This window comes from Ruditapes philippinarum, unplaced genomic scaffold, assembly GCF_026571515.1.
Source record: "Ruditapes philippinarum isolate M1 unplaced genomic scaffold, ASM2657151v2 ctg998_1_1_1_1, whole genome shotgun sequence".
In the NCBI taxonomy this organism is placed as follows: Eukaryota; Metazoa; Mollusca; class Bivalvia; order Venerida; family Veneridae; genus Ruditapes; species Ruditapes philippinarum.
Window position 1 is genome coordinate 112,871 of NW_026851652.1, and position 14,212 is coordinate 127,082.

Sequence of the window (14,212 nt, forward strand, 5' to 3'; positions counted from 1 at the left end):
TATATAGGTACAATCTATAACATACTATATGTTAAAATTGAGCCCTATTTCAATAATATGGAGCAAAAGGCTATATAGGGCTCAATCAAGTATGAAGTCTTCTTTTATATGTTAATAAGAGGACTTCATCACATTAAGGATGTCCTATTCTATTTTAAAACTAGCATAACAAGTCCCTATGGACTACAATGCTGTTTTTTTTTTCTAAAGACAACCTTAATGTTAGCAAAGACTCCATATCAGATTGTACCCATATAAACAAATATTTTATAAAACAGTTTTTTACTGTGATCTACTCAATGACAAAAATGGAGCATACGTTAATTCATTGAGTAAAAAGTATTAGGAGTTTTTTTTTTTCTAAAAGGGAGACTATCAATTTTAGGGAACCAAGCAAGTTATTAATTGCCTTTTAAGGGGATAATTTTTCTATTCTCCCCCCCCTTATTTTTTTTTTAGGTCTATAGGAAAAGTCTAGAATTAAAAATAATTTGAATATTTTTGTTAAATTTTTAAAGATCATTTTTACCAAATTTATCAGTACTTTCCCCCCCTGTTTTTAAAAAATTTTTAAAAAGGGGGGTTTGTGGTTTGGGCTCCAAAAGAAACCCGTTGTTATTTTTTAGCATTTTTTGGGAGACGGGGCAAAATGTCTACAGAGACCACGTGGGGCTAAAACCACAAAATTCTGAAACTAAGCTCCAAAAACGGGGTAGTAAATGCGCCAATGAAATTGTTTAAAAAAACAAAAATCATATCTTATCCCTAATTAGCCATACAAATCACACCATTTTTCGGCCAATCAAAATTTACCTACTAAACGTGGTTCGGCGCTATCTGTCAAAATCGTTTCTGCACTGTTCTCCCTACGAAAAGTAAATTATTAAATGATGGCCAATTGTAAAAAACTATGTTCTCGGGCGTGTTGCTAAGGTTTATACTTATAAACCTTCTCATGTGCTAAATAAAGTTTATAAAAAACTAAGATATACAAATCTAACTGTGTTGGTCTGTTATAGAAGGCGTACGCGTATAAGCGTCTTCCCCCCTTTTAATATTTGTTTTAACATTATAAATATGATTTGCAATAAATGAAGCTATCATTAAACATAATTATTAGGGGTTTTTTTTTGTTCCCTATATAGAAGACGTCCGCGTATAAGCGTCTTCCCCCCTTTTTAATTTAAGTTTAAATTTTAAATACAGCTTTTTAATCTTAGTGTGGGATGTAATCCCACCGTTTTCCGGCCCCATTCAGTGCAATTATTTTGCATGGTTGGGGCAGGAAATATTGTACTCACTAGTCACATATGCAGATATTAACTAAATAAAGTGTTTTCCCTTTAATAAATGAAGCATATGCTCGCCCATATGGTTTTTAACCGGTGGCGAGGGTAAATAAACTCAACACACACACAAATGCTTTTAGCCATAATATACATTTGACATAAGGTGACAAATGACACGAGAAATCATTAGCAATCAAATATTTTCTGCATAGAGAAGCTTACACAATAAATAAACTAGTTTGACATAGGTAAATTTAAATCGATACCAATATAATAATTATCAAATTTCTAAACTATTCCTTAATTTATTTGAAAAAAATATATATTTTGATAAGTTTAACAATTGTCTTTCATTATCTGTGGACATCAGTCTATCGAATTTATTAAGAGTTGGCCACCTACAAAAATATGGTTTGAAGTATTTTTTCTTTATTTCTCGATATATTGGGCAGACAAGAAGAAAATGATACTCATCTTCAATTATATTATCTTGGTTGCAAAATTTACATATTCTATTAGTTCTTTCTATATTAAGATATCTACCTCTTTCTATTTCTAAATTATGCGAAGATAATCTAAATCTACTTAAGGCAATCCGAAATTTCCTTTCACTTATTGAATTTAAATATGTTTCAAAGTTAAAAGATTGTTTAAACCTACAGTAAGTAAGTAAACGTTGTGAATTGTTTATGTTTGCATACCAAGCTTGATAATAATTATCTAATATCCTTTGTTTAATTTCTAAAAATGTAAAATTTCCATTATCTTGATTTATCCATTATTTGAAAGTCCTAGATTGTTTAACATTGTTTTTATATGAAAGGCCCAATTTGAATTATTGTATGTTATATTATTATTGGCATCATTCTTAAGCATGATATAAATTTGTTTTTGCAAAGAGTTGTCTGATTTCAGTAAATGGATCCAATATCTTATCATATTTATCTTTCTAAAAATAATCATAGGAACTCTCCCTAATTCTCCGTAGAGACCAGTAGCATTAGTTGATTTATTAACATATAAAAGTTTTCGACAGAATTTTGTATGAATAAGTTCTATATCTGTTCCTGCATTCATTCCCCAGACTTCTGAACAGTAGTTTAGTACAGTAGCAACTAGCGAATCAAACAATTTACTTTTTTCACTCGTAGAAAAATCGTACTTATCAAAAATTGAAAATAGTTTATGTAAAGATTTAGATGCATGTTCTGCAATACATTTTTGGGTTCTATTCCAATTTGCATTTTTGAAAAAATGTACGCCTAAATATTTAAAAGAAGTAACATTTTCTAGTAGAGTATTATAAAGGTAAAAATCATAGTTTGTATGTCTACTGCCTTTTTCAAAAATCATAACCTTAGTCTTTGAAGTATTTATTTTTAGACCCCATGTATTACAATATATTTCAATATCATTTATCATTGATTGTAAGGATTCTGGTGATGTTGCAAATAACACCTGATCATCTGCGTATAAAATTAAAAATAAAATTAAATCTTCGTATGTGAATAATCCATCTAGATTAGTATTTATATTGTCAACAATATCATTTACGAATTAAATAATTGCATAATACACAAATATCGCACCAGAGAGGGTCACAAGTTGCGCTAACATACTCTAACAACATTTTATGACCCAAGTGACATCTGACCAATTAAAAAGTTGCTGATTAATATCAGTTTATTAGCATCCTGTGATAATAAATTGGCGTCCGCGCCGAAGCGCGGCGCCCCTTTATGGAATGAAATCAGATTTTGTGAAAGGGCGACAGCAACTTCTCGAGCCTGTTAGTCGGACATAAGAAAAGCCGATCATTCCAATCGGTATGAGGTTGCTAAAAATGAAATGTCGCGATATGTACAATGAATAGCGAACTGGAGGATTTCGCAATGCAAACATTTTCAAATGCAATTTCCGTCTCTTCGGTTTTTTTTTATTTATCATTTTGTAGTACACAGTGGGTTATCATGCCGGCTCGCCACGGCGAGCCGGTATTACGTTAGGATTTTACTGAGAAACAACCTAAAACTCCGAAGCCATCCAAAAATTTAATCGAAGCTTGGCTTCCAGCTTTCTACAAAATTTATCTATCAGGGCTAGGATCCAAAATTATTTAGCCAATCAAATTTAATCTTACATAGCGTCAAAAAACCTTCAATTTTCACGCCATTTTTAAAAATCAGCAAGTATTGTTTTGAGCGCAAAGATATAATGATGATTAAAATGTTTGTCTTTATGAATTCTTTTCAATAAATCATATTTACACTGACTTTTGATTTAGCGATTTCACCTGTTTTCTCTGTAGTAAGTTTTCGTTTGGTTAATTAACATAAGTGTACATCTGGTTCTGTGCATTTTTTATTTTTCCTTTTTTCCGGTCATTTTATCCTTTCCGGTATTCAGTGTATGTATTTACTGGCCGGGATCCGGGATCGTATAAGATATTGAGGAAAAACCTAATGAACTATATTTGTTTTGATTGTTGTCGTAATGAAAGGCCATTAAACGTTAAATTTTTTTATTGTATATAATGAACGTTAAATCAATTTAACTTAGAATATAGATATATTTAGAGCTATTTATTAACAAACTTAAAATGCGGAAATCACAATACTTATAATTATATGCCTAATTAATTGGAAAAATCAAAGACTATATATATATATATATATAGTTATTCAAAAATAAGACTATCTATTTACTATCATATCAACTAATGACTACACAGATTTTTTTATTTTAGTATAACTAACTATTGAAGATGCTAGCTAGAGTTTTAGGGATTTTATCATCATGAATATACAAAAATTGAGCTACCAACATTATATATTAGCTGTTCAGACTACACAGGTATGTAGGTCAGTCTGGCTCTATACTGGCAGCATAGACTAGTCACTTTAGGCTCCAGAAAGGTAACCATTTTAGTAGTTTCTAATAACCCTTTACAAAATTCTTCCAAAATTACATTTATCACATATCTGTGCCACTTGTGTGACTATGTAAAAACTGTGTATATATTTACATGACATCATTTGCATTATACAAACATAGTATAATGATATGTTAAGTGTTAGCATCACACAACAGGCATGTAGATGAAAAAGACAGTAAACAGCATTTATTTCGGATATGTAATAAATTGAATATTATATTCACGTAGCTTCATTGCTAAATTTAATGAACTCCATGAATAAAATATTATTATGCTTGCATAATATATTTTTATTTAACTCCTTCAATAAATTCGGTATTCAACCTACACTCATTCTATACCTCTTTATCTAGATTCTTTTACCTAATTATCTTGTAAACTGTATTGTCTTTAGTGTAAATTAATGCTTTTTCTCCTCTTTTTATATATTTATCTATCCTTTCTAATGGCAATCTAATTTTTGTAGTTGATCCATGAATAAAATATTATTATGCTTGCATAATATATTTTTATTTAACTCCTTCAATAAATTCGGTATTCAACCTACACTCATTCTATACCTCTTTATCTAGATTCTTTTACCTAATTATCTTGTAAACTGTATTGTCTTTAGTGTAAATTAATGCTTTTTCTCCTCTTTTTATATATTTATCTATCCTTTCTAATGGCAATCTAATTTTTGTAGTTGATTGGTCTTCTATAGAAATATGATGGCAATAGCTCATTTTACATCATACATTCAGAATATATGCAAGAAAACTTGAATATTGACCCCAAAAATGGTTGCCACTTTTGGCAAGGGAGGTAAATATTGTAAAAATCTGGAACTATCTATACTGCATACATTAAGAATACATGCAAGAAATAACTTTCTTTTTGCATCTAATTCGGGTTATATAACAAGGTCTTGACCAAATCATGTGTACAGTTAATTCTTGAAAAATAGGGAACATCAAATCATATAATTAACAAACCTTGCTGATGATAAATCTAAAATTTCAAAAGTTTTTCTTTTTTGAAAGTGATATCGTTTAATCTGCTATTAAGTCATTTTAGAAATTATTAAGGTCTGTTAATAAACTTAGGAAATAACCATGCCACAATATTAAATTAATATCAAGTTTGGTGAAAATCATTCCACAAATTCAAGAGGAGATATGGACAAAGTTTATCTTTCTTTTTTTCTTTTTTCATTTTTGTCGCCCATTTAAAAAAAAAACCTAAAAAATATAAGGTACACCAAAACATGCTTAATGCCAAGTTTGACAAAGATTCATTCATTGGTGCATAGGATCTTACACTATCAAATAAACTCAAAAAGGGCCACCAAATACTATTCAAACTCCGGAAGTATGGGAAGGGATGTTTGAAATTTTTTAGATTTGTCACTTTGCCGTTTGTATGGGTGAAATCTCTCATTAACGCCACCTTCACCCTGCCTCTCACCCTGTAAGGCCCTTCTTGTTTGTTCAGATTTGAACCGCAAATTTGACTGCAAAATATTCTTCAGTTCAGGGCTTATTGTATATTGTGTATGATCTGGTGGCTTCTGGGGGATTGACTTATAAGGATATAGACTTGGCAGAGTATTTGACCGATCATTTGGTTGTATACCAACCGTGGCATTGCCATTTCCAGAAGCATTACCAACAGAAACAATACCATTATTAGTCAATGCATCGGAATTATCAACAAGAGCATTGCCTATACCAAACAAATCATTGGCATTACCAAACAAATCATTACTTAGGCAAACATTATTTTGCTTTGACATAGAGTTGCTTTTAGCAACTGAAACAATGACAGGTTCTAAAGAAGTCTTGCTTTCACCAACAGCCTTTAAACTGTCATCAAGTTCCATTCTTTCTTCTTCATTGATTTGGCCCTCCACTTCTGTTAAACAGTTGTTTTTGTTTTCAGCTTTTTTGTCGGGAAAGGCAATATCATCAGTAGGAATATAAGGTTTTTGGTTTGAACCATTATCCGATTGTAAGTTTTCTTTCCATATAACACCAACATCTGACTCGCCAATGAATTCTGAAAACAAGAAAAAAGTATAGTTCTTATTTATGTACAAGCTTAAGTATACAGATGACTTGTTCCTTATCTTCCTTATCTATATACTGTATCTATTTACATCAAATTTCAAGTTAGTGTCAGACACTGGATCTATGGAGAGAGAAAATTTGTCGAAAAAAAGGGGCATTATTCTGTCAAAATGCTTGATACAGTTACCTCCTCCTGTCTACAGGTTTGGGTCATGATGGTGAACAATAGTGCAAAAGTTTCAAAGCCATATGTCAATGGACTTTGAAAATATTTGAGGTATTACCAAAACTTTAATGAAAATTGTAAGTCGGAAAAAGGGGCATAATTCTGAAAAAGGGGCATAATTCTGTCAAAATGCTTGATACAGTTACCTCCTCCTGTCTACAGGTTGGGGTCATAATGGTGAACAAGTGTGCAAAGTTTCAAAGCCATATGTCAATGGACTTTGAAAATATTTGAGGTATTACAAAAAACTTTAACATAAGTGGTTACGCCGACACGGATGCCAACGCTCAGGTGACTACAATAGCTCTACTTATTCTTATCAAATAGTTGAGCTAAAAATGGTGATAAATACTGCAAAATCAGTCATTAATCACTTATAACTTGTAATTTATTACTTAATTTTTTAACTTTTTACTTTTTCTTAAAATATTAGTACATTTCTCTAAAGTCTGATTTTCTTAAAAGCTCATCTGGAGGCATGCACTAAATAGCATATATTAATTTGGATAGCTGTTTTGATGGGTTTAGAGCCAATTTTGAATTGTCATTAGACTTTTCAACACAAGTGGTTTGAAAGTGAAACAAAGGGTATTAGGCATGATTATGTTAATCGCATTGTCACATTAAAAAAATATGACTATGATTTACAGTTTAAAATGTACAATTTTTTTTAAATGAAATGGAAACAACAAACATAACAAACCTTCAAGAGTCTTTGACACTGGAATAGGGGTGAGTTCAATGCCTTCTGGTGTCTTTAACCTGAGAAATTTAGAAATCACATATCATTTAGAAACAGTTTTGTGGATTAAACATGTTCATTACTAGTAATTTTGTTTGCTTGTAAAGCCATTTCTTTTTTAAACACGCTCAACTTTTTTTTATTTCTCAAGACAAACAGATCAGCGGGGAAAAAAAGGACCAACAAAATCATGAAAAGATATTTCAAGTCCTGTCATATCATTAACGTCAGTAGAATCCCTTTGAGGAACGTTTCTAGTCTTCAACCACCTGTAAAAAGCTTAACAGTTTGGCCACTTGACCTGAAAACTTATATTAGCATTATATAAGTGCATGTATTAGCATTGCCAAAAATACGTAGCAGTCATTTAATTTTAAAGGGCAATATTCCTATATAGTCTCAGTGTAAAATGGCAATCATTTTCATATTCAAGACCTTCAGTTTTGACTTATAGAGCCACAAAGGCAACCATCCTAGTAACTTCGAGCAAAAACCAGACCTGGGGTAATCACTAATCGTAATCATCAATTTTTTAATTGATTACATGATTACACTATAATCATCATGTAATTGATTACCTTGCTCAAAATTGATTACATTAATTGTAATTAATCAATTACAGCTTAAATTCAGTCTGTTATTATGATTACAATTTGATTGATGTTGATTACTTTCAGATTTTATATGAAACTATTGAAATCCAAATGATTTATTTCACATGTTACAGTTTAACTAAGGTATTAAACTATCAAGTGAGACATTTTAAAACATCACTCACAATGAAGAAATAAATTTTAATCCAAACAGTTAACCAAATTCTAACTAAAAGATAGACATTATTGTTTGGCTGGTATTCTAACCAAACTGTCAAATCATTGGATTTATGATGTCTTTGAATTTCCTAAAGAAACATCTTGAAATGTGACAGCATAGTGCAAATTGGAATCCCGGACAATCCCCCTCCCGGACGATTCCCCTTCCATATTATTTTCACAACCCGGACATTTCCCCTCTCGTTATTTTAATAGGGTGGACTTTTCCCCTCCCATTAATTTTACAGGACGGACAATTCCCCTCCCGTTATTTTAGCAGAGCGGACAATTCCCCTCCCGTTTTTTTCACAGAGCGGAATGTGACATTATACGGCCCTTAAACATAACCGCCACTGTGTATAAAAAAATCTATAACCATTCTTATTAAAGATGACAGTTTTTTACTGTTAACAACAAACTGTTAAAGATCGGAACTTTTAACAAATCATTATTCACAAAAATGTGACATTATAGCCGCCTTTAATCATTGCCGCCGCTGCTTAAGATAAACAAACTGTCGATAAAAAATCTTAATCAATGCTGCCCTTAATTAAATGTGTCCTTGATTGCAAAACCAATTATTTACAATTATTTTACCGCTGCAGAAATCACGGTGAATATCCATATCGGTACCCTCTTTGTGAAATCTGCTCAAACGGTACCCTCTTTGAAGTATGACACGTAGAAAAGATGTATACCACGGAACACTATAACATGTATAATGTTTTATTAAAATGTGCTAATTTGTATGTGCCCGTTTTTCATGTACTGCAAACTTCACAATAAGCTACAAAAAATCGACATGTCTCTGCCTTTTAAAATAAACAATTTTTAACATATATATGTTCAACAGCCACGGGAGGGAAATTGTCCGCTCTGACAACAGCGGGAGGGGAATTGTCCACTCTGCTAAAAACATGAGGGAATTGTCCGCCTGTAAAAATTACGGGAGGGGAATTGTCCGCCGTAAAAAAATAACGGGAGGGGAAATGTCCGGGTTGTGAAAAAACATTCAAATTTACTGGGAGGGGAATCGTCCGGGAGGGGAATTGTCCGGATACCTGCAAATTGTGCCCTAGGAAGAAAAATGGATACACTAAGTCACATTCAAATTTCAATACCCATATAAAGGTATGTTAAATTTGATAACTTCTTTACTTTGTATATTCTAGAGTTTATGTCGGATGCATATTACCATATTTTAATTATATGCAACAGTTATTTTGTAAGGTGATAGACAATGTGTTTATATTATAATGGATATTGTTGTACCATTGAAGTGTTTGTACAAAAATTGATAATTTCTTTGTAAAGTCTATTGTCTCTTTGAATTCCCATACAAAAATTTTTATTGTTTTACACACCTGTTTTAACACCTATATACAGCATACTGTACAAGTGACACTTTTCAAAATTTCTGTTGCAGAGAGTTCATTATGAAACCTACACCAAGAAGACTGAGGACCATTCTTGCATCATCGGCCCCTGTAGAGCGTTTGTTTAGTATTGCGGGTAAAATTTTCCGTCCTGATAGATGCAGTCTGACTGAAAGACGGTTTCATGAACTTATGATGCTAAAGTGCAATGCTAAAATATGATGAAGTGATGTGACAGTAACTAAAAGTGAATGTCAGACATAATCCCCTTCGGACAAAATCCCCTTCACCTACCCGGACAAAATCCCCTTCATGGGTGGACATAATCCCCTTCAAATTTTTGCAAGGCTGGACAAAATCCCCTTCACTACCCGGACAAAATCCCCTTTTTTCATAGGTTTCTAATGTATTATTATGCTCCATAAAAATTGATGAATAATGTATTATTATACTCCCTAAAAATTGATAAATAATGAACTTTTGTTTTTTTATTTATAATTATGCATCAATAGTTAACCTTTATTTAGTTTAGAAGTTTTCATTAATATTATGGTAAATTATCAACTGCATAACACATATTTGATTTGGCAATTTCTTTAATTATTTTAAACTGATTAGTATGAAAAACATTTTTATTAGCCAATAATTGTTTCATTGATTGTTTAAGTTGATAATTCTAATTGATATATACTATCCATTGTTACAATTTCTATTGATGAAAGAGTGATAATTAAATCAAACCAAGATCACTGCACTACTCGATTGATTGTTATGAATGCTTTAACAAAGCAATTTCAATGTGATTTAAATGTTGTTAATTGAATGTGCTTTTCTGCTGAAATATTTTCTACTTATTTATACATTAAGATATTTACTACACAGCATAATGCAGTATGTCGCTCTCATACCCACTTTATAAACCGAAAATTCCTCTGAGGGGGATTTTGTCCTAGGTAGCAATTTTATGAAGGGGATTTTGTCCACTTCAAAATTTCACACATGAAGGGGATTATGTCCACCCACGAAGGGGATTATGTCCGGATATACAAAAATACATGAAGGGGATTTTGTCCGAAGGGGATTATGTCCGTACACCACTAAAAGTGTGTTAAATTGATGACTGTTGATGACCTGGAAATCCTTTGTGTATATAATGTATATATTAAATAGCATGAAGAAACTTTTGTTTATTGTTATACATTGGATGTAATCAATTATCATCAATTACTTCCTTAAAGTAATTGTAATTTAATTGATTACAGAGGCAAGTCTGAGTAATCAATTGTAATCAATTACAATAAAATCTGAAAGTAATTGTAATAGATCAATTACTGATCAATGTAATCATCCCCAGGTCTGGCAAAAACAATTTGACATATAAAAGGGACAATTAGCCTTTAAACACTTGCATAAAAAATAAACCTGCTGTTCTTGTAAGATTAGCATTAAATAAATCATATTTATTACTACTATTGTATTACTGTACCTTGGAAGTTTATTTTCAGTCTCATTGAATGTTACCATGTCATTATTAATTGTCTCAATCAAATCGAAGTCTAAAACAAAAACAGAGAATCACACTACACATAAGACATTCCAAAATAAGTTTACATTTTAATAAACTAGTGGTAATGGGTAACAGTGGCCATAAGGTGTCTCCCTCTCAACCCAATGATCATGGGTTTGAGCCCTACTCGAGTCACAACTATGTTTCTACATGTTTCTAAAATAATCACCAGTACTGGTTTGTTCCAGAAAGCAAATTTGAATGTTAATTTAAGTTGTGATAACTTGTTTCACATTTGACTTATAAATAACCTTCCACTAATTTAGATGAAAGTAAACCACTTGACTCAAAGAAGTAGGGGTGTTTAACATTTCATAACTTATTCATTAATATAATTATCAGACTAAAATTATCAAAAGTGATAATCAGATTTATCGCATGCAACTTTATAAAAACGGTATTGCATGACCGTGCATATACTTTTGACATGATGTCAGTTGCAATTTACAAACATAGGGTAAAGATGCCCTAAAGGATAATGTCACACTATAAGTGCATCATTGAATAAGCCATTCTTTTTTTATTAAAATTGTTCAATAAATTCAGTATTCATACAATATCCTCTTATTTATTTGGTACATAACATCCAAAGAAAAGCCAGCTGACATTGTAAAGAGCAAGTAATAGCAGGTATGTATTGTTATGGTTGAGTGCACAAGTTTATAATCATAAGCACAACTTCGGACAACTATATCAGAAAATTTACTCTTTGGCTTTGCGGTCTAGAGCTTTATTAATTTTGCTTGTAAGCAGGAGGTTGAAAGTTCGAATCCAGCCACGGTAGAATTTTTCTGAAGCATTTGCATTTTTCTGTTACAAACTAAAAATGTTCACAAATGTTTACATAGATCTTTGTGATACACTTTAAGTAGTAAAGGCTACATTAAATCAAACAGAGACTTTCTCTTACCATCTCTGATTTGAAGAATGTCGCCACATAGCTCATTGTCTGATTCAGAGAATTCTTCCGACTTGTCAAGATTGTCTGCTTTCTCTATCTCCAGTAAGACGTCATCTTTCAATGTCTTTCCCTCTTCTTTTGTTCTCAGTATATTTCCAGAAAATTGCTACAAAAATCCAAAGTACTTACATTGTATTATGAAATTTGAAAAAGAAATAAAATCAACATGTATTATTCATAATCCAATCCTGGAGCTCACACAATATAACATCACTACAGACTTAGAATGAATATTTGACTTTCAGTCACATGGACATTTTGAAGGCCATATTTGCTGCAGAAAACTGACCTTTGGTGTCCAGGAGTAAAATCATTTTTCGCAGAAAGCAGCGATGAAATTAAAAGCGCTGAAAATATTTTATAGCATTAGAGTATTCATAATCTCTTGCGAGAAAAAAAATCTTTATAACTAATATAAGCTATTTTCAGAATGTGCAGTTCCCTTTATAATAATGTATATCAAATCTGATGACAAAAGATATCGAACAAAAATGAAAAAAATTCACTTAGAACACTTCATTATACAATTTGTCAATTATATCCATTTGTTGCTGTTGTCTTGTTTTTTTGCATGTTGTTTAATAATATAGTGAAATACCACCTAACAACCACTGCACAAATAGAACCACTCCTAGTGCTAGTTAAAACACTTCATGTGGTAAACCATTTCGATGGTAATCAGACCTTGGGATGATAACATTAATCAGTAATTGATTTAATTACAATTACTTTCAGATTTTATTGTAATTGACTATGATTGATTACTCAGACTTGCCTCTGTAATTTAAATAAATTTAAGAAAGTAATTGATTGATAACTGATTACATTCAATTTATAACTGTAAAACAAAATGTGAAATAAAGATATCTTTTGAATTTAAATAGTTTCCTGTTAAATCGGATTGTAATCAATGTCAATCAAATTGCATTCATAATTACTGATGGAATTTAAGCTGTAATTGATTAATTACAATTAATATAATCAATTTTGGGCAAGATAATCAATTACATGATGTTTACAGCATAATCATGCAATTTATTAAAAAAATCGATGTTTGCAATTAACGATTACCCCAGGTTAAATGGTAATTTGTCTAATATTTAAAATAACTTTCACCTACCTTTTGAACAGTTTTCACAAGCTCTTCATCTACATGTATATCTGATGTGCTAGGCTGTAAACTATTTCCAAACCTCCTTCTATACACCAATAGAAAAGAAAAACAATATTTTTTTAATAAAATATCTAACAGAAAAATTATAGATAATATACTTGCTTATAAATATTGTGAAAGGTGACTTTAAAGGGGCTCCTCTGAGGTCAAAAAGTCTAAAAATTAAAATTTGAAATTCTTACATATCATTTTTATATGCCAAGATATTCCCTATTCCAAAATACCAGCATCTTTACTGAATTCTTTGTCTCTTTGTTGCTACTGCAACAACTTTTACCTGTTACATTTCATGTTATTTTTTGTTTATCGTTATTAAGTAAATGAGAAGCCTCTAAGCTTACATAGACCCTGCTTCTGCCATGTTCCTTGCAACAGCGTGTAGAGGGAACCAGTATGTATAATCCAAATATATGGAATATCAGTCTTTAATAAATCCACTGGGACCAGGTCTCTTCTAGATATCTGGAATAAAATTTAACAGACTATAAACTCTATAAACTTGATATTAATTACACATTTTTTGCTACATGTATGAAACACTCAAATCAATATAACAAGCAAAACTTTACAAATATGTATATATATATTTCACCTACACTCTTTCATTAAAGTTAATCTTTCACAATAAATCTCCTATGCACTATCAGGGAAAAGATAAGCTTACATTAATTATAGAAAATTTTAATTATCATTATAATGAGGTAAATTATAAGAACATTTCTTTGTCTGTTTTGTTTGGTATATGGTGCACCAACACAATTTATGGCGCTGAAACAGGAAATATGATTTTGGCTTAAACCTTGGGTGTTACAACAGTTAAAGCAAAACCAGTGGTCAAAACCACTGCTCGAGCTAAGAGATACATAGACTCCAGTTATTTGAACCAATTTGATTCCTAAATATTAGTTCTCATGCATAAATTTGTTATATGGTTTGTGCTTTAATGTGTATATGGGCATTTTTTCCCTAAATTGTGAAGGGGTCTGTGCTTTCTTTGATTTGTAGAAAAAATGTGATTAATTGTGAAGTTTTAGTGATGTTTTTTATAATTGTGAAAGAAAAGGCATGATATTAAGAATTAA

The 14,212-nt window shown here is 31.2% G+C and overlaps 1 protein-coding gene across 2 annotated transcripts; it reads right to left on the bottom strand.

Moving 5' to 3' along the window:
* Positions 1 to 1,260: 1,260 nt before the first annotated feature.
* LOC132733792 (uncharacterized) lies at positions 1,261 to 13,572 on the bottom strand. 2 transcript variants are annotated; one of them, XM_060720587.1, is made up of 6 exons: positions 13,472 to 13,572; positions 13,077 to 13,152; positions 11,906 to 12,062; positions 10,915 to 10,984; positions 7,202 to 7,260; positions 1,261 to 6,261 (listed from the first exon to the last, which is right to left on the bottom strand). In XM_060720587.1, exons 1-6 carry the CDS (start codon positions 13,489 to 13,491, stop codon positions 5,558 to 5,560), a joined length of 1,086 nt encoding a protein of 361 aa, XP_060576570.1. In that variant the 5' UTR covers positions 13,492 to 13,572; the 3' UTR covers positions 1,261 to 5,557. The 2 variants fall into 2 exon arrangements, with proteins under 2 accessions (XP_060576570.1, XP_060576489.1); XM_060720506.1 differs by having other exon boundaries at positions 13,077 to 13,155; positions 13,472 to 13,568.
* Between the last annotated feature and the right edge of the window lie 640 nt (positions 13,573 to 14,212).